Source organism: Phocoena phocoena, chromosome 18 (assembly GCF_963924675.1).
Source record: "Phocoena phocoena chromosome 18, mPhoPho1.1, whole genome shotgun sequence".
Classification (NCBI taxonomy): Eukaryota; Metazoa; Chordata; class Mammalia; order Artiodactyla; family Phocoenidae; genus Phocoena; species Phocoena phocoena.
In genome coordinates, this window is record NC_089236.1 from 24,875,522 (window position 1) to 24,897,226 (window position 21,705).

Genomic DNA, 21,705 nt, shown 5'->3' on the forward strand with positions numbered 1-21,705 from the left:
ACAGAAAATCCATAAGAAATGCATCACCATTACATTTCCAGATATCGCATGTTTCTCCAGAGGTTCATTTGCGTACCGTTTTCCTGTTCATGTGTGTTGTGAGTTCATTTTGTCATTCCATATGTTAAAACACTTATAATGAACAAAATCTACACAAAGGGCATTTCTTTGTCAGCAGAGCAGAAACCAGTCCATTTATGAAACTGTGTCCATGCAGAACCATCACATATTGAAAAGATCCCTGGTGTGTTTCCTGTTACTCTTGCATAAAATGTGTCAGGGACCCTGCAGAACTAATTAAAGTAAGGATTTGTGTGTGTGTCATTGTAGGCTAAAGGTAAAGAAAGACAGTGGCTAAGACACCAAGCTACGGGGGAACTAGATGATGCCAAGATCATTGATGGGCTGACTGGAGAAAAAGCCATCTACAAACGCCGGGGTGAGCTGGAGCCACAAGTAAGTACTGGTGCGCTAGGCGCCTCAGATCTGCAGTTTGGTCTTCTTTACAGGCAGGTGCTTCCTTGAGTTGCTGTCTTTGTCAAAACACCATAAACCCTGAATATGGCAATCAAGGAAAGCATTACACTTTTTAAAATTAGAAAAAAACAGAAATATTATACTGTTTATTATATGAGTCAAGATCCCAGCCTGAGTCAAGAAACACCAGGCACACTCAAACAGAGCAATTTAAGGAACAGTTAATGTTTACAAAAGTAAGGGTGGCGTTTACGAAATCCAAAAAGAGATGGTGTGGTCTCCCAACAGCAAGGATCTGACCCATCCCTCGGTCTAAAAGGACAGAGGAGAGAGCACTTACTGGAGCTTAGAAAAGGTGATTTATGGAGAGGGCTGCCCACCAGGGGCTGTGGCCTTCAGCAGAGGGAGAACCCACCCACGGGCCACAGCAGAGAAGGGGCTGAGGGAGTAAATATTTCACCCTCACCCTCTGATCTCCTGCCAGCACCTTCCATCAGCAGAACCCACTGGAAGCCAGCAGCCAGGAGAGAGACCAGTGCCATTTGGAAAACAGATCAGCTCCCAGGACACAGGGCAGGGTGCCCTGGAGGGGGAACTGAAGACACTTGGTGCCACTGAATCCCAGAGGGTGATGCAAATGAAAGCACGAGAGCAATCTTGGTGGTTCTCCACTGTTCTGTTCCTTTAAAGATCTGTGTCTATCTTATAACTGAAGAAATTTCCAGAAAGTAAGGAATTCTCCCTTAAATAACTCTGATGATAGTGTGTAAAGTTTTCGACAGCCATAATATTAAAATATTTGCAATAATACAATGGCCAAAAAATGGCAATAAGGTGAGTCTCTTAGAGGGTTCTGTGACTTCCAGTATCTCCAAGTAACCAGAGCAGCCACTGAGAGCTGGGGGTGCGGTGACAGGTGGGGGGAAGGGAGCCGCTTACTCCATCTAAATGTTGATTCAGAAAGGTTCCTGGAGTCACTGGGAGAGTTTTTCCCTCTGTGTCCTTGGTACGCGTCAACAACTGCTTTCTTCACTGACTCACTGTGGTCCACAAATGTGTTTAGATCCATCTGAAATTGTGAGTCGCCGTGGAAGCGGATGAGGCGCTGTTTTTAATTCTGGCAGACTCAACAATCTTTCAAGACATATATTGAATTTGTCTCCAACCATTACACTCCAATACCCACAGTATTTTCTTGAAATGACTACCTCTGCTCATTAGTTTGCATACATGTCAGCGAGTGTATAGTAACAGAATCATCTGGAATTTCTCTTCTTTTTTCCTGTACGTAAAAACTGACACGCATACTTCTGTTTTTCGTTCTGCAGATTGGCAGGCCCGGGTTCAAAATCAAACTGAAACTCATGAGAGTTTCACATTTTAATTGACAGTTGTTGCTAAACTGCGGTTCCATGCCGCTTTCGTGCCGTTAACTGCCAGGAAAAGTAAAGAGTAGTAGTAATTCAGGAACTGGAAGGAAGAGAAAACTGAAAGCTTCCTAAAGACAAAAGACACGGAAGAGAGATTTTCCTTTACATCTTTGCTGGAACCCCCTGCCCCTCAGATCGCTTGGTTTTAGGAATCTGACATTTCTTGGAGGCTGTGTGGAAGTGATTTTTAGCTCACTACACAACAGGTACTAGTAAAATTGCTGTGGGCTTCCAAAGGAGCTCCATCTTGCTAGAGAAACTGATGTGAAAATGAAATGCTGGGGTTTATATTCTTCCAGATAATTGTTTTCAAGACAACATCAGCCTCACTAAGGGAGTCTTACTAGACTAGGTTTGTCCCTGAAAGGACCATATTCCAAAGGAAAATCTTTCCCACGTGGCCCCAACTACCAGCACAAGTCTGAAGCTCCATTTACTGAAATGTAATCCATAGGTGCCTCCCCACCCGCCAGGATAGCCTTGTGCCGGGCCCAGCCTACAGCTGATCTGCCTGCCTGGTGGCTGGGACATGCATGAGGGCCCCAGAACAGCAGCCAGTGACAGTTTTCTGGTTCACAAGGCTTTTCTGTTGTCTCTCCCTCAGCTGGGCAGCCCCCAACAGAAACCCAAGCGCCTGCGTCTGGTGGTGGACGTGTCCGGCAGCATGTACCGCTTTAATGGGGTGGATGGCCGGCTTGAGCGCTCGATGGAAGCCGTGTGTATGGTCATGGAGGCCTTTGAGAGCTATGAGGAGAAGTTCAAGGTAATGGCGTGAACTGAGGAGGAAGAGAGGCATCCCCAGACGCTCCCCCGTCTCTGCTCAGGAGTCAGCCCCGAGTTACGGCGTGAGGCTGGCTAGGGGATGTGCACCCAGAGTGGACAAGAATCTGTATCTTCTCGTCAACTCATCTGTCGGTGTAGAGAAAGTGAACCTTTTGTTTCATCTGCTCTAATAATCAAAGAATGATAAGACCATAATTGAAAGACCAGTTGCTACAGAAGAAAGCACTGCACTTTACAAGTTGTGTGATATCATCCATGAGGGCAGGGCGAGGGGGGGAGCGGAAACAGACAGATAGAAGCACCGCAGGTCTCTCCCCAGATTTCTCAAGGCCACCATCCCCATCCCAGTACCCCCCACCCACCCATTCTTTCTCCATCACCAGCCAGGTAGCCTCGCAAGGTTCTCAGCATTCGCGCATGAGCGAGCGCTACACAGTAACAGGCGTGCCCCCAGGTGACAATGAAGGTTCTTACCCCTGGGAGAAATGCAGCTTCTCATTTAAACAGTTTCCATTTTGTTATTGCCAAGTTTGCTCTGGAGTCAAGCAAAGGAGTCATATACCTCCTCCTTCGGAGACCTGAGCATTGAGGAGGGATCTCCTGCCGCCATGTTACTGCCCGAGACGAGCCCGTCAGTCAGCTCTTAATCAGCCACGGGGACACCCACACTCCTGGCTTTGACCAGAACAAATAACCTGAACACCGTGCTGGGTAATTATTATCAGAAATTCAGTTGAGAGGAGCGGTATATGTGCAGACATAGGTAACGGGTACTCAGTCTATCCGTAGATAATTCTCAACTGTGTTAAGGGTCAGACAGGTCCTTCAGAAATAGCCCATCTTAGATGATGATTTAGCTTGACATCCTGCCCACACCTCGGGATTGCCGTACTGAGCCGTGTCCGTGTGCCGTGATGGATACAGAAAGAAACAGACTGAAACCCATCCCTTCATTGACTTTAGGCCCACTTTTTTGGCTCCGAGGCTCCCAGAGTCCCTTGTGTGAAGCTCTACATGAGAGATTCCTTTTAGAGTGAAGGGGTAGGGTAAAGGCAGCTTGAGTCAATGAGCGCTGTGGTTGCCAGGCTCTGCCTAAGTACAGGATACAAAGACGAGTAGGACCTGGACTTTCACGATGGGAAGCAGCTCTGTTTCCCTGAAGAGCTGGAATGTGCTTCCCCTTGTGATCAGTGAAAACGATGGAGCTGTTCCAGACTCCCTCTTGGTTTTAGCTGCCAGGAAGCTCCAAGCTAAAATCCAAGACCGGCCAAGCCAAATTTGTTATGTCTTATGGCTCTCAGACTAGTTAGTGTTCAGCGTTTTCCTTCCCTTGACCCTCCCGGGCTTCAGATAAGTTTTTCTTGATTTTTTTTGTTTTTGTTTTTTTAAAATTTTTTATTGAAGTATAGTTGATTTACAATATCATGTTAGTTTCAGGTATACAGCAAAGTGATTCAGTTGTGTGTGTGTGTGTGTGTGTGTGTGTGTGTGTGTGTGTGTGTATATATATATATACACACACACACACACACACACACACACACACGTATAGATATTCTTTTTCATATTCTTTTCCATTCTAGGTTATTAAATGATATAGAGTATAGTTCCCTGTGCTACACAGTAGGTCCTTGTTGGTTATCTATTTTATATATAGTAGTGTGTATATGTTACCCATCCTTCTAATTCATCCCTCTCCCCACCCCCCTTTCCCCTTCGGTAACCATAAGTTTGTTTTCTATGTGTGTAAGTCTCTTTCTGTTTTGGAAATAAGTTCATTTGTTTTTTTGGTTTTTTTTTTTAGATTCCGCATATAAGTGATATCATATAATATTTGTCTTTCTCTGTCTGACTTACTTCACTTAGTATGATAATCTCTAGGTCCATCCATGTTGCTGCAAATGGCATTAATTCATTCATTTTTATAACTGAGTAATATTCCATTGTATATGTACTTTTTATTTTTTATGGGCTTAATATTTTTTAATGTTTTACATCCTTTCTAGTATAAGGTGGAATATAATTCTTAAATCACTTGGACCATTGATCACCAGTGAATGGTTACACATCCATTGCATCAGCATAAATCCCACCTGTGTTTTAAAACCTTGGGTTCTGCCAATAGTTGGATCAGCCCATTCACCTCTCTTGTGGATCCTGAAGGCCAGAGTACCTCAGCTCCCTTTGAGTTACATGAAGAGTTTAACCCCTTATAGACCACAGCAAACATACCACTATTAAAACTGGCATATTCATAGTTATCTAGAAAAATAATTTACAGTTAGAAAGGATTTCTATATCTCTGAAAGCAGAATTGCTCCGTTATGTGAAGCTACTTCTTCCAGGTTTTTAGAAAGATTCAGTAGAAGTTCACCAAGAAATTGATTGACAGAGCTCCCCAGGACTGGGTCAAGGATGAGACAGAAGGCCGGAAGTGGCAAAGCTAACAGGGAGTGTGTGCCATGTTCCGCTGCATCTCACACTCGGAGTGTATGGAGAGATTCATATTTGTCTAATTCTCACCATTAAAAGTCTGTAATCTGGGCTTCCCTGGTGGCGCAGTGGTTGGGAGTCCGCCTGCCGACGTGGGGGACGCGGGTTTGTGCCCAGGTCTGGGAGGATCCCACATGCCACGGAGCGGCTGGGCCCGTGAGCCATGGCCACTAAGCAGAGCCTGTGCTCTGCAACGGGAGAGGCCACAACAGTGAGAGGCCCACGTACCGCAAAAAAAAAAGTCTGTAATCTGGAAGAATGATTAGTAAAACCGGACATGTTGCATAAAAAAGAAATAATGTCAAGGAAATAGCATTTCACAAATTGTTATTTTGTATTGTTTTGTTTCTAATTGACAATTAGAAACCAAACTGTTGCCGTATGACCTACTGAATTTCAACTAAATTCAACAAAATTACAAACATAGAGCACTTGCTAAGAGCAGAGTACTCTGCTAGGTACAGAGTTCCCTGCCATCCTTGAGCTTGTAGCCTTGTGAGGGAGACCTATAAAAACTAATTCTGGAGACTTTCCTGGTGGTCCAGTGGTTAAGACTTCGCCTTCCAATGCAGGGGGTGCGGTTCGGTCCCTGGTTGGCGAGCTAAGATCCCACGTGCCTAGCTGCCAAAACAAACCAAAACAGAAACAATGTTGTGACAAAAAAATGAAAACATAAAACAGAAACAATGTTGTAATAAATTCAGTAAAGGCTTTAAAAAAAAAAAGGAATTCTGATAGGACACTCAATGAGAGGCACTCGGTACAAAAGGCACAGGAAAGCATGCCTCTCCAGACACTCCCCTTCAGGGCACCATCCTCGAAGCAGTATTTTGCTGACAGTCTCTTCCATTGCCACAACACTGTAAAGAATTTCTCGGTTTTCATCTGTAAAACCACAGAAATATTGAGAAGATACCATACTAATATCTGACTTTTAAAAAAAATTTTATTGAAGTATAGTTGATTTACTGACAAATCCAGGGGAAATTCTAGTAAGACACCACGATAAAATGAACTTTTTTCAAGGCTTGAAGAAGCTTCATCATGTTTTCTGCTATTTGATTTTTAACAGGAAGTACTTTAACGGTTTTGGTTTTGTGCATTTTCATATACTTATAAACATACCCCCTCACATTTACTACATAAGTCCCTTCAGAACATTTTTTAAGAGCATAGAAAGTCTGATGAAACTAGAGCATTAAAATCTTTCCAACAAAAGGAGAAAACTCTGAAGATTTCACAAAACAGGCTCTTTGAGGAAAAGTGGTACTTGGATGGGTATCTGGAGGGATCAGAATGGGAAGACAGGACGAGAGAGGACTGCAAGTCCTGTGCCTGCAAATTCCTCATTATGACCATGGCACTTAGAGCTGAGGTCACCTCTCAGGTCATTCCCTCCAGTTTCCTCATTCCTCAGACAGGAAACTGAGACCCAGAAACATCAAGGGCTTTGCCCAAAGTCTGAAGGCTAGTTGGAGACAGAATAGGATAGAGCCCAGGTCTCTTCTCCTTGTTTTCCCTTTTTTGTTTTGTTTTTAAATATTCTCCTTTATTTCTAATTTTTTTTAATTTGAAAAAATTTTAATCTACAAAAAAGTTGAAAAAACTGTAAAATGAACACCCATATGCCTTTACTTAGATTCACCAAGTGATCATTTTCTCCCCTCGTTTGCTTTATGTTTCTCTCTAAATACACAGTCTTCTTCTTCTCTCTGATCCATTTGAAAGTAAGTTATAACTATCATAATACTTAACTTCTAAATATCTCATTATGTTTCTGCCAAGAGTAAGGACATTCCCTAAATGATCTCAATACCATTATCACGTCTAAGAAAATCATCAATAATTTTATAATATCTTATAAAATCGAATCCATGTTCACTTTTCCCAACTATTCCAATGGTTGCCATCCTGGGCTATAGAATATAAACCATCCCAATAGTGTCTAATTATTTTTCCCCCTACAATCTGGGATCCAGTCAAAGTCCTCACCTTATTTTTGGTTATAATGTCTTGTTAGCCTCTTTTTTTTTTTTTTTTTTTTTTTTTTTTTTTTTTTTTTTTTTTTTGTGGTACATGGGCCTCTCACTGTTGTGACCTCTCCTGTACGCACAGGCTCCGGACGCACAGGCTCAGCGGCCATGGCTCCCGGGCCCAGCCGTTCTGTGGCATGTGGGATCTTCCCGGACCGGGGCATGAACCCATGTCCCCTGCATTGGCAGGCAAACTCTCAACCACTGCGCCACCACGGAAGCCCTTGTTAGCCTCTTTTAACCTGTAGCAGCCACCTTTCCTACCACTACCATTCTACTTTTCATGATGGTCACTCTCTTGAGGGTGTAGATCATTTGTCTTGTAGAATATCCCTCATCCTGGATTTGTCTAGCTGTTTTCTCATGGTGCCATTTACCTTGTCTCTATATTTCCAGAACGCCTAACAAGCTTTCTCTCACAGCAGCTACCCTGGAGACTTTGTAAAATCTTCCCACCATCCCTGCCAACATAACTAAGGTTTTGAGTGGCCACAGGCTATCCAGGCTCTGCTGGGGCTCGCCAGGCCTCCTTTGTATGGGGTGAACAGGTGGTGGGATGGAACCTGCTTGCATTCTGTGAGAATTTTGCCTGTTTATAATGAAGTATTTTGAGGTATAAGTAATGGGTACACATAGTACAAGGTGTAAAAGGCACAAAAGGAATCAGAGTGAAGAGTCAGCCTCTGCTTCCCTCTCTCAGTTCCCAGTTCCCCTCCCTGCTGGTGACCACTGTTGATACTTTCTTGGTGTCTTCTCAGAGACATTTGATGCATATACATCAAGTGACAGAGTACTGTTCACTCTGTTCTGTGTCTTTACACTATATGATCTTATCCAATTCGTTTAATCTCTCTGTACTTCAATTTTCTTTTTTTTTTTTTTTTTTTTTTTTTGCGGTACGCGGGCCTCTCACTGTTGTGGCCTCTCCCGTTGCGGAGCACAGGCTCCGGACGCACAGGCTCAGCGGCCATGGCTCACGGGCCTAGCCACTCTGCGGCATGTGGGATCTTCCTGGACCGGGGCACGAACCCGTGTCCGCTGCATCGGCAGGCGGACTCTCAACCACTGCGCCACCAGGGAAGCCCAATTTTCTCATTTTTGAAGGAAGCATAAGGGCAACAAATAACTAATGAAAGCACGTCATTTACTCAGCAAATATAAAATGAGGCATGAGCAAATGACAATTTTAGGAGCTCCCAGTGAAAAATGTATATTCCATAGCCTAGGATGGCATCACATGTGCTGTCACATGTTAGGAATTCAGCAGTGTATGCTGAGACTCCCCACTCCCCAGTTCCAGAAGTTCTTCATGTGGTCTTCCTGTAGTTATCCCTCCATTGTAAAGCTGTCTAGTCTGTATTTGCTTTGAAGCATTCAGAAGCCAGGGGCTTGGCCTGCAGATCTGGACTCTTCCCCCACAGCCTCTCTCTTGGCATCTGCTTTGCATTCTCTTTGGCTTGGGCTCAGCTCCTGGGCTCTGGGTCATTAGAGTCCAAGTCCAGGAGGCTCATTTGGAGTCAGCCTCCACTTTTATTCCACCTTAGCATGACCCATGAGCAAGAATGACTGAGAAGGAAAGGACCCTTGAGCAAGAATGACTGAGAAGGAAAAGACCCTTGAGCAAGAATGACTGAGAAGGAAAGGACCCTTGAGCGAGAATGACTGAGAAGGAAAGGTAATTCAATGGCAGAACACATTTCAAAGGCATCTGGAGTTTTTTAAGTTTTTCATAATTGTTCTACCCACTGAATTCAGTTATTCTCAAGAACAGCATTTACAGTAGGCTTAAGACAGGAGCAACATTATTTGCTAATAATCAGCATAAAGTCCTCTAATCTTATGATCTGCAGAATTTTTGATGGTCACATAGCACTTAAACGCTGGTATGAAAAGTGGAATGGTAACGGTTACGGGAACCATGTAATTTAAGTCAGGAAGCATTTTTTTCCTTTACCTTCATTCCAGTTTTTTCCTCTTGATGTCTCCAAGCCCCTGGAAATGTTTTCACGGTAACCTTAAAGTAGACCTCTTTTGCAAAAGCTCTTAATGCCTTATTTATTTTTTCTTCAAAGTATTTAATAACTTTGAACACCAAGAGTTAGGTGTTTCTTCACTGATCTCTCAAATAGTGACACTGGAAAATAGATTTATTGAGAGGTTGGACTTTGAAAAACAACTTCAAATGTATTGTTTCTCTGGAGACATATAAACCACTTCTAAGGTCCTGGTTTCCTAACAGAATTTTTTTTTTTCTTTTTTCTCGGCTGTGTGGCTTGCGGGATCTTAGTTCCCCTACCAGGGATTGAACCCCGGCCCTCGGCAGTGAACGGGCCGAATCCTGACCACTGGACCACCAGGGCATTCCCCCTAAAAGAGTAAAAGGATCCCTTGAAGGATGTTGGAGGGCAGAGGTGTGTGGGCAGCACTTTTTACCCCTTCCCCCTACACCCCCAATTCAACCAAAATAATTCCACTTATATAGATACTGCATGACATTTCACAATCTGGACTTTTGTGCAATATTTCATTTGGAGAAAGAGTTCCACTGCTTAAAAAATTTTCAGAGTTAGAAAACTGCTATTCTAGGACCAATATTGGATTGTTATTTCTTACAGACTCTGGGGGCTTTCTTCTTGGAAAAGCCTTCATCAATCCTCACTTAGATTTGAATGATTCACTCCCTTGACAGAAGAAAACAAGGCACAGGTGCTCTTACAATTAAGTGAAGCAGACTTTTTTGTTCCATTTCTTGGATGTGCCTGTTGCATTTTCATAGAGCCTTGGGAGCAGAAATGATCTTGGAAATTATTTTCACCAACCTGTTTGTTTTAAGATGAGGAAATCAAGATGCAGATCCCAAGGTCACACAGCTAAACTGTAAACAGCCAGGATGTCTGACTCCCACTTCAGGGCCTTCCCTTTGTTCACGTTTTATCCCTTGTTCTTGCAGCCATCTTATTTCTGCCCAATCAGTATATTTACAAAGCTGTAATTTAGGAGTAAATAGACCATTTACATAAAGTATTCTGTCTTCTCCTCCCCTTAGCACTCCATCATCCAAAAGAGGTATACTAGACATACTTTTCTCAAAGATATCTTGGTCGGAAAGATGTGGAAAGATGGGACTCACAAACCAGCACCGCTGGGAAAGGTTCCTTCTATCAAAAATGTAGTTCAGCGTCTGTAATTCACCTTTCCCCAATGTCTCAGGCATGTTTCAAATGTTTAGAAATGGAAATCATTTTATCAGGCTCAGGCTTTGAATAAATTTTTTAATTTATTTTTTTTGGCCGTGCCGCACGGCTTGTGAGATCTTGGTTCCCCGACCAGGGATTGAACCCAGGCCCATGGCAGTGAAAGCTCTGAGTCCCAACCACTGGACCACCAGGGAATTCCCTGAATAAATTCTTATTGCTGCTTGAAGGTAGGACCAAAGAAGGGTGTACAGACTTCTCTGAATCCATTCAAAGTTAAACACGAGTTCAGAATTGACTCAGTTGTAGATATGGAAGTATTGGCCAATCCAACTATTCAAAAAGCCTAAACAGAGATTGGGAGAGGGCGGAGGGGCAGGGGAGTAGTTAGGGAATGGTTATTTCTCTATAGTAAAAGCATTGGACTTAGAGTCAGAGCACCTGGGTTTGAATTCCACCTCTGCCAGCACTAGATCTCTGACCTTAAGAAAGTCTGTTAATCTCCGAGCATCGATTTTTTTATTTGGGAAATGATGTTAATAACACCCACCCCAAAGGTGTGGAGAGAATCGGAACAAAATGAGATATACAGAAGCACTTTGTAAACCATAAGGGATGGTACGAATGTTGACATTATACTCACTAAATGTATAGTCCTATCCTTTCAATGACCCCCGTGAGGTTAGGTGAAACAGAGATTATCCCTACTTGTCACAGAGGTTAAGTGATTTACAAGCATACAATGTTAGAGGTCATCTAAACCAGCATTATTTATAAGGTAGAAACAAGATTTGGAGGGGTTAGGTGACTTGCCTGAGGTCGAAACCTTGTTAAAGTCAGAGCTAAGTCTAGAATCTTTGACCTTCAGAACACTGTTCTCTTTACATTAACTTCCATAAGAAGAAAGGTTAGCTAACGCGTACTGTAGATTATTGACTATACCTTAGAGTTCTGTTAGCACATCGCTTGACCTTTTAAATTATATTTAGCTTCTAATCCTTTGCTGCCGGCTGTCAGCAGTGCCACCTAAGAATGGTGGGTTTGTATGTCTAGAAGGAGATTCGAATTTCACACATCATCAGGCTTCCGAGATAGCCTCAAAGGATTCTCTTACCTACTTAAAATATAGATAAGTAATCAAACATAACTTCTCCTAAAGTTAGCAAATGATTCTCCTTCCCAGTAAAAATTTAAACACAAATCTTATTCATAAACATGCTAGTAGCTCTTTGTTTGAAGCAAAGTTTTCTTTGCCATCTAGGTATTATAAATCTCCTAATATGAGGATAAATCTTTGTGTCTTGCACTGAAACTCAGCATTTGTTTTCATTTTTCATACCTTTCTCTAAACAAATGAGATTTTCAAAAGAAATATATAGCAAAAGGGCATTTAAACAAGTTTCTAAATCAAACAACGTATTAAGATTGTTCCTCTCTAGTTGAGGCTTTTCTTTACTGCTGTGGTTTAATGTTTATGCTGGATGTTAAATACAAGACCACGGAGATTTAAGGGATGCTCTGAAAAGTGCAGAAATCATGATCATAAAAATTTTGAGCTACCCAGAAAAAGTTATGATCTAAATGTTAGGTGGTTGATAACAACAGTAATGTTCTTGTTTAGTGACTCCTATGATTCCTGCCTGGAAGCAAGCTTGAGACCCTATCAGGTCTGATTTGACAGTGGTCACGGCAGAAGCAGACTGGGTGAATGGCAGAAGCAGGCGTTAGAAATACTTAACTACTAATAAGTATAGTTCATATACTTTTCCCTTTAACCCAGGCAATTTTGAGGATTAGCTCTCTGTAAAACGTGTTGGGATCCTTGGAGAGCAGATACTAGATAATTATGACATAGAAGGATTGTTTTTCATGGAAGCTTAAAATGATCTACAGTAACACCAGGGAATGCTCCACATTTGGATGTACTTTGAATTCTTCTCAAGCAGTTTATTTACTTTGGGCACAGAAGAATCCCCAAGCCCATCTGGAAGATGAGAACCAGAGCCTGCAAACCATTTTATAAGCCCCATCCTGTCCTTTAGGTGTGTCTTCTCAGCCTTTGCAATACTAACGAGGCCCAGACAAAGGCAGATCCTTCTGCAAATTGCACTTTCCTTACTGCAAATGAAGGAAAAAACGGAGGGAAAGAAAAGGAAGGAAGAAAGGAGGGAGGAAGAAAGGAAGGTCTGCAGCTCACCTATCTCATTTGCCTGAAAAAGTATAGGATGCTTTTTTTCTCCTGGGCAGATAATTAAATGGTAGATGATAGATCAATCAACTGGTAGATGGATTTGTGACTAAAATATTTCTGGAGTGTTCAATTGGTCTGTTTTTGACAAAGAGCATCCAACAATTCATTTGACTGCTATTTGTTTAATAAGTAACTAGCAACATTTTTCCTTGCAGTAACCAGTTATGTCAACCCTGTAAGCAGACCACATGGTCAAATCTTTATTTATATAGTGTCACCCATGGTCATCGGGTTAGTAAGAACTTTAACCATCAGTTAAAGGGCAAGAAAAAGGCTAATATATATATATATGTATATATATTTCAAGGAACTGATCTAGCCCCCTTACGTGTAAGATTCCCGTTTAAAAGATTACTTCACCAGCCCCCTAATGAAAGCAGCCTGCCCGGCACCTTCTCAGGAGAATTATTCTTGGCTTAAAACGTTCCTGCCGTGACTATTGTCAGATCAGTCTGGACAGGGCCTGGCACATGTTTCCGTGGAGGAATCGTGCAGGTTTTCTCCACATCCGTGCCAATCCTCGCACTGAGCCCGTGGTGACCTTGATCGGGCATATACTGAAGCCAGCACTCCCCTACAGTAATCCATCGTCCAGAGCTGTGCCGCCTTTAGGTTTCAAGTTTTGCTACCTTTTCACTACGTGGACAGCAAACTATACATAGAGTTTCTTTTCGTATATGGAATTTGTTACATCCCTGGAAAGCGTTTACTGCCGAGCTTTTTTAATGTATTGGTAAATTTCCCTCACAATTCTTTTGTATCACCCTTTGTATTTTTTTAAAAAAACACCCTAAAACCAGGCATAGAATAATGTCCCTGGCCCCTGCCCAAGGCCCCTCTCTGGCTCTTCTCTGGCCATGCCCCTACCATCGGGGGAGGAATCTGTGGGGCCAAAGGGACAAGCCCACGTAGAGCTTTTTCTCTAGATCATGCTCCCAGTTCCTGGGATCCCCAGCTATCCTGCTCGGGTGACCCCAAGTCTGCTCGTTGGGCCTCTTTGTTAGGTCCATCTTTCTGGGGCAGACTGGCCAATTGTGTGAGCACCCAGAGCTGAGGATGACTGAAGGTTGTGATGGCATGTGGACGTGAGGACTGGGTGTCCACACACGTGCATGTGAGGCACCTCGTGGTGGGGGACAGAGCCAGCTACAGAAAGAGAAAGGCGTGGGCTGCAAGCCAGGGGCCAGGACTACCCACACAGCCATGTTCTAGCACAGAGCTTCGAGAATCCAAGTATTCGAAATTTGACCCTGGCTCTCCAAGTCATTATAATGTATGTTTATCAAAGTTGGAGGACAGAACATATTTTATTTAACAATTTGTAGCCTGATTTATAGCTTTCAAGTATTTAGACATGCTATATGGGCCTTCATTTGTCCACTTACCTCTTCAATTATACACTTGTCTCTGTCCACTCTCATTCTCTCTGCCTTCCTTTTAGTCTCAGAAAAAGGAGTGTCCTCCCTCCCGCTCCAAACTTGACCCTCTGACTGTGACCCTGATCTCCTTCCCCACTGCCTCCGCTCTGCTGCCTTTAAAACGCAGACACCTCTCCCCCAATACCCATCTAGCTGCTGTTCTATTTCTCTTTCTTATACCACAAACCTTTCACTGAAATTATCCCCACAAAGGTCACCATGGATTCTGATGCCCAGAAGTCATCAGTCACCATTCTCCTTGATGGTTATGGTTAGTGTAAGTCAGCACGGTTGCACAGCTGCTTCCAAAACGCTACACACTGATTTCCAGGGCCATCCCGGTTACCCGCATCTGCCATTGCCCTTCTTCACTCTGCCCTGTGTCTTTCTTCCACCCCAACAAGGATACTCCCCAAGGCTCAGTTGAGGGGGTGCTTTGCTCTTCTCTCTCTATGCATTTCCCCTTGACAGCTGCACCTCTCCCTCCTAGGGATGACAGCCAAGTTTCAGACGACAAGAAATAAGTTTCTTCTCTGATATCTCCCTGAACGCACGATACCAGTGTGTCTAGAATGGAACTCATCTTCCCCAAGTAACCCAACTGCCTTCTGAATTCTTACTTTTACATAAAAATTATTTCAGCAGAAATTTTTCTACTTTTCATTTTTCATACAACGGTTTCAGTTATGTTATGGGTTGTTTTTTTTTTTTCCAGCTAGCTTGGGCTAACCACCATTTATCACGTGAGTGCTGGGAGAAAAAAAATGCATTCCAGCTTCCAAAGAGCTTATTTGTAAAAGAATGTAGCCCACATGGGAAAGGAAAGCTTCTTAATGCCCCAACTTGATTGCAAACTCTCTCAAAATATTTCAGCAATTAACAGACCAGGCCCACTCATAGATACTAAAATGTGTTAAGATGAATAAGATACAGCCTTGCCTTCAAAAACCTCACCAGTTAAAAAAGAACAGACATGAAAAGGAATCATTGCATTGCCCTCAACACCTTAAGCAGTGTTTTGTACATGGTAGGTGTTCAAAAGACTGCTGTTTATTGATGGTCAGATGGTGAATAGACAGTAGTAATTCTTAAGCATTTTGACCCATAACACTCCAAGTAATCCCTAAAATATTTTGCCCCAGACCCATACCCAGAATTTTCTTTGCAGATCCCCCAGTTGCTCAAATACCCTAAGGTCTATTCCAGTCTTTATATCAGCATCACAAAAATTCTTAGAGGGAGGGCTTCCCTGGTGGAGCAGTGGTTGAGAGTCCACCTGCCAATGCAGGGGACACGGGCTTGTGCCCTGGTCCGGGAAGATCCCACATAACGCGGAGCGGCGGGGCCCGTGAGCCATGGCCGCTGAGCCTGCGCGTTCGGAGCCTGTGCTCCGCAACAGAAGAGGCCACAACAGTGAGAGGCCCGCGTACCGCAAAAAAAAAAAAAAAAACAATTCTTAGAGGGAGATGGGAGGAGAAGAGGGAATTTGGGGGCAAACCCCATGATTGGAGAGAATCACCTTGCCCCAGTTATAGTTGCCTCAGATCCCAAATTTCTTTCCAGATTCTATAAAAATGCTGCACCTTTCTCTCAGCTCCAGCCTTTTCTCAACAGACAGGACTTTCACTTGTGTATTGTGAGAGAGGGAATTTAAAAGGTATTTCCTAAACTGAAATATCTGTGTCATGCACTATTAAATAGAAAAGCAAATTATAAAATCACATGGTCAACATTATCCATTAGTTAAAAATAATGTTGATTCAGACAAGCATGTGTGTAAATGTGCAACCCCTTACACATATATTGAAAGGAAATTCAAGCTTAAGAACTTATACAAGGAAACATTAACAGAGGTTATCTTTGAGTAATGGGATCATGGATAATTTTTACTTTCTTTTGTTGTGTTTTTCTATAATTTCTGCAGCGAATGTTTCACTTTTGTGTTCAGGAAAAAAGTATGTGTATTAGTTTTCTATTGCTGTGTAACATATTACCATAAACATAGCTTCTTAAAGCAATACCTGCTTATTAAGTCATAGTTCTGTAGTTCAGAAGTCCGGCCAGGCTCAGCTGAGTTCTCTGCTTAGGGTCTCATAAGGCTGAAATCAGGATGTCAGCCAGGCTGGGCTCTCACCTGAAGGCTCTGGGGAGGAATCTGCTTCCACGCCCATTCAGATTGTTGGCAGAATTTGGTTCTTTGCAGTTGTAGAACTGAGGTTCCTGTTTCTGTACTGGCCCTCAGGCAGGGTTGTTCCTAGATGTGTTGCTTGGGGTCTTGCTCTGTGGTCCCCACCATCTCAGCCACAGATAACTCCCACATGTCAAATCCCCCACACACTTCAAATCTCCCTGTCTTTCCCTCCTACTAATAGCCAGAGAAAACTCTTACTTTTTAAGGGCTCATGTGATTAAATTAGGCGTACCCAGATAACCTGTTCTGATCAACTCAGAGCCAACTGATTAGCAACCTTAATCACATCCACAGAATGTTACATAACATAATCATGAGCGATATCATATTCACAGGTCCTGCCCACACTTAAGGGGAGAGGATTGTATAGGCTGTGTATACCAGGGGGCAGGAATCTTGGAGACCACCTTAGAATTCTGCGTACTACTCTGTGTGTGTGTGTGTGTGTGTGTGTGTGTGTGTGTGTGTAATTTTTTTTAACTCTCCCCTAAAAGTTAAGAATGGAATTCTTGGTAGCCCCTGTAGCCCTCATCATACTTTCTACCTCCTGCTGGAAAGCAGAGATCACACAAGGACTGACCAGAAGTGAAGGGGCCTGGAATTGTTTTGCCTTGTTGATAAACACACATCCATCTCTCTGCTTTTCTCCATGGCCATATGTTGAGCAATTCTGGGCAATAACAAACCGAGGAGTTGGAGGCTTATAGGTCTAACGACAGTTCTTTAGTGGACAGAGGCTTCTAACTCTCTGATTCTCTTGCCTATAGTATGACATCGCTGGACACTCTGGAGATGGCTACAACATTGCTCTAGTTCCAATTAACAAAATCCCCAAGGACGATAAGCAAAGACTAGAAATTCTCAGGGTAAGTACATTCAGTTACCTCTATATCATGAAAACTTGCACCAGATTCAGTAAAGTATCTTCTGGTCACTGAAAAGATTCACTGAAGAAGCAGCAGTTACAGGAAAGAAGAAGACTTTCTGTTTCACAAACATTTAAGCGTTAAACTGAGAAAGCACTGATCGTGCCTAAATTCCTTTTTTACGCCATGCAAAACTTAAATTTTGTTCCCTACATATTTTTAGGGTACTCAGGATTGTATTGGGATTCTATTCAGCCCCCTATATTTCAGAAGGAAAAGAATGACTCCTTCTAGAGTACTCTCTAACCCAAATTTTATGTATTTCTTAGTATTTTCTAACAATAAATTCAGTTTCACGTACTTAGATATACAATAGAAACACACTCACCGTGATTCTCAAGTAAATTTCCTCCCTTGCTATTGATGTAAGTACAGTGTTTAGTGTTGTAACTTTGTTTATTGGAAACTCAACACATTCCTTATTTTTCTTCTGTGTCATCTCCATTCTCCAGTGTGATACCAAGTTTCATATTTTCTTACATTTTCTCACTTTAAATGGCAGCTTGAGCCTTAAAAATCAGTGCCAAATGGGATAGTTTTGGAACATTTCCTGTTTTTAATGAAAGTCTTAACCACATTCCAATGTCACTGTGTATTGTTCTCACACTAAGGTGCAAATTAAATAGAACTCGCTCAGAGTATTTGTGCTTTCTCATTGTCAACAGAAAAATCATCACGTTTGTTAAAAAAAGGAGCTTCTCATTCATGGCCTTTGTACGATGTCTCTTCCCCCCAGACGATGCACGCCCACGCTCAGTTCTGCATGAGTGGGGACCACACATTAGAGGGGACAGAACACGCCATCAAGGAAATCGTCAAAGAAGAAGCTGACGAGTACTTTGTCATTGTCTTAAGTGATGCCAACCTGTCACGCTATGGAATACATCCTGCCAAGTTTGCCCAGATCCTGACAAGCAACCCTCAAGTAAATGCTTTTGCCATTTTTATTGGATCTTTAGGTGATCAAGCAGCCAGGTAAGTGTCATCCCAGGATGCAGCAGGGGGGCAGGGATGGAGATACTTGAGTACCTGACACATGCCGTTTCATGGGCTTCCCATCGTGAGGGGCAGTGGCGGGGGAGGATGGGAATGGAGGAGAAACAGAAACCAGAGTTGCTGCCCTCAAGCAGCTGAGCGTCTAGGTGAGGGGATGGGACGTTCTAGCTTATATTTGGATGAGCAATAACCCTTTAAGTTATTTATCTTTCAGTTTACATTTATACTGACCAACAATGAAATAAATAGCAAGTTGATTTGTCCACCAGTAAATTAAACAGCAGTTTATACATTCTGCCTTTTACATCAAGGTGCTAAGTGCAGTTCTATTCAGTTCATGCTCAAATCATATTCAAAATAGCAAACATCTACTATTTTCCTAGCATCAGAGATTGGGTGTCTGCGTCTCTACGTTGTATGTAGACAGACACACACATATATGTAAATAATACATAATATGTGTGTCTCCATATTTATAGACATAGATAGATCGTCTTCTTTCTTACATTTCTCCTTCATGTGTGTCTGTAATTATAGTAAGATGCTGCACTGACTAGGCAGAAATTTATGGTCAGATAATAAACACCACTGTGGATGGTCTGAAAGGAGAGATCTGGAAACACTTTTATTTCTTAAACACACTAACATTTATCTTCTTGAATTATAAACAGGAAGACTCATGGTTTTTCTCTGCTTAAAGTACTTGTGAGAAGCAGAAAACACAATTGAAAGTATATCTCCTCAGCAACAACAAAAAATCCAGCCTCCACACAAAAGGCCACGTACCCTTTTGTTACTCCACCTCTTTTACCTGTCACCCCCCGTGGTACAGAGTCCTACAGACTAGGAGATGTTTTAGTGTCCGAAGTGCTGACATATTTTTCTCTTCCCTTCACCTTGCCGCAGGATTGCAGAGTACGGCTAAGAACAGACTTAATATCACGTAATCACAGTCACTCTATTACAACTGAATTTGCATTTTTTCTCAGTTGTATGTGTTAGCCTCTTTAAGGACTTCCGTGTCCTCAAACGTAAACCATGCCTTTCCACTCAGGTTGTCTTCGGGACCAGCCCAGGATGAATCAAACGGCAAGCTCAACAAATATTGGTTGAGCTGAAAGAGCTATTTTGTCTTTCTAGTGAACAGATCCTGTTTGAATACTTAAGAAAACACAATAATACCCTTGTGGTTTCCTAGGGAAATGATCCAACATCCACTGGCAAAAGATACGTTGCAGAATTAGCTGGTCTACTGGGCATGCCAAATGTATGATACTACACAGGATGGTGGACTTTTATTAAATGTCATTCCAAAACCAAACTTTGTTGGCACAGTGAAAGGAGGCGTTCTTTTGGGTAGAAGTGTGTCTTGCACTTATATTGCCTCCAAAAATGTCCCTTTGTTCCAAATGATAAATTGGCATTTTAAAAAATTATCATAAGCCTGTATAACCTCAGTGTCATCAAAACAGCAATTGCATAAGTCAGATTACATTCCACATTGTATGATGTGGGGCAAAAAAGAGAGAGAAAGAGAACGTGTGAGAGAGAGGAAGAGAGAAAGAACCACTTGGGGTTTGGCTGGGCAACGTTTTTCAAGACCTGTTTTCTAAGGCAGGAAAAGCAGTTAGAAGTACAGGGTGAGGCCAACACGTTCAGTGGATCCAGGTGAGCTAGTCCCAGATTGGTCCCTAGGGCTCCGTTCTGTCCAGGGAACATAAAAGTACCAGGAAACTACAGTAATAAAAGGGAGAGAATTTTTCTTTGCAAATTCGCTGATTCTGTCACTGAAAAGACCTTTCTTTCGGTTCAGTGCTTTCAGTGTGCCTCTCCCTGTAGCTGTTGTTGCCTAGTGACAGCGGGTTCCACCGCAGGCAGGAGCAAGGTATTAAAAAGTGAAAACTTCCCTTCCTAAGAAACCATTCGGATGCTGAGGTTTGCAGGGGCAGGAGGTGGAAGGGGAGCCCTGATTTGCAATGGTAATTTTCTTTCCCCATCCATCCTGACAGGCTTCAGAGAACTCTACCAGCTGGCCGGTCTTTCGTTGCCATGGATACCAAGGACATCCCTCAGATTTTACAACAGATTTTCACCTCCACCATGCTGTCCAGTGTTTAAGAAGTGCCCTTTATCATCCCGATGACCCTGGGATTTTAAATAAGCTAGGAAGAAAGAGTATTCTGAAGAAAAGAAGAGGTCTATAAAGTGCCCCTGAGTGATGACTGCATAATTCTGGCATTCCCGGGCTTTCCTGTGCTTGCTAAGTAATCAGAGTTCAGCGAAGCAACCAGAGCGAGGCCTGTGCATGGAAATCTACAACCATTGATGGGTTTACAAATCATTAGGGGAAGCGAGTTGACCTGCATTATACAAAAGGTCAGGGTTAAGGGAAGGTGGTTTGAGAACCATGGTGCGTGGTCTGTTTCCAAAAACCTGACGCAAAGAGTACCTTGCTTTTGCCTTAACACAGCACCTGGTCCCCTAGGATAACAAAAGTGACCCCAGCAAACTAAGCCTTTGATGCTACATTCTGGCACTGGAATACAAGTCTGTGCAAACTCACCCAACCAGCTCCTCTTCAATAATTATTTTTATTTTCTCCTCCACTCTGTACTGCCCAACAAACAATGACTTTACAGTATTTAACCCACTGAAAAGTCCTTTCAACGGCAATATTCTATAAAAGGTTGGGTTTTCTCAATAATTTCATTTTCTTAGCCAAAACCGAAAGGAATCAAAAGAGCCTTGGATTGCTTCCTTTCCCACGTGACTTTTAAAAGGCTTTTTAAATAATAAGGAGCAAATGTCCTATTCTCCGTGCTGCTGGGATTGGATGGTTGTCTTGCCTTGAGTTTCCTGTTTCTTCTCCTTTAATGCTCCTCAGAAGTTTCACACTCCCCCGTTTTGGTGTCCAAAATGTAATGCCCAAAATAACAAATGCTTATGTTTTTACATAAAGCAAAGTGAAAACAAGGCAGTATGTTTGAACTGAATGGTAATGAGACTTCTTTAGCTATAAATATATATATATATATTTAAGCCTCATTCTTTTTTTTATTCCCATTCTCTCTTGGACTGACCTTTACTTATCAATAGACTCAATGTCAGTTGTTTTTTTTTAATCAAATGCTCCAGCAGAAGTCAGTCTCTTTCCAACCATATAATAAAAGTTTCTCTTCACCTTTTTTTTTTTTTTTTCTCTTCACCTTTGATGGTAAAGTCCGAAATGCTAGGGGCACCATTGTGTCTGTGCTTTCATAAGACAAGTTGGAAAAATTAGTCTTGTTAATAATGGTAAGTTATTCACCCATACATAGTGGGAACTGTACGATTCATTTTACTTTCATTATAGGAAAGAAAAATAGATGACACGCATTTGTTTCACCAATCCATCTCCCTATCAAAGAAATAAAAGCAATCAGATTTCCAGTGCAGTATTGCCCAGCAAGTTTGCGTGGCTTGTCTTGTTTCTCTAGACAGACGCTTGCTTTGTGTACTGAATCATCCAATGAT

The 21,705-nt window shown here is 42.4% G+C and overlaps 1 protein-coding gene across 1 annotated transcript in view; it reads left to right on the forward strand.

Annotated features, from left to right (window-relative positions):
* Nucleotides 1-20,310, forward strand: part of VWA8 (von Willebrand factor A domain containing 8) — a 348,433-nt gene extending 328,123 nt beyond the window's left edge. The window contains exons 41-45 of the mRNA XM_065896053.1: nt 331-456; nt 2,512-2,670; nt 17,038-17,136; nt 17,933-18,171; nt 20,202-20,310. Coding sequence (XP_065752125.1) covers nt 331-456; nt 2,512-2,670; nt 17,038-17,136; nt 17,933-18,171; nt 20,202-20,310 — 732 coding nt within the window. The remainder of the gene's footprint in view (nt 1-330; nt 457-2,511; nt 2,671-17,037; nt 17,137-17,932; nt 18,172-20,201) is intronic.
* The last annotated feature ends 1,395 nt before the right edge of the window (nt 20,311-21,705 follow it).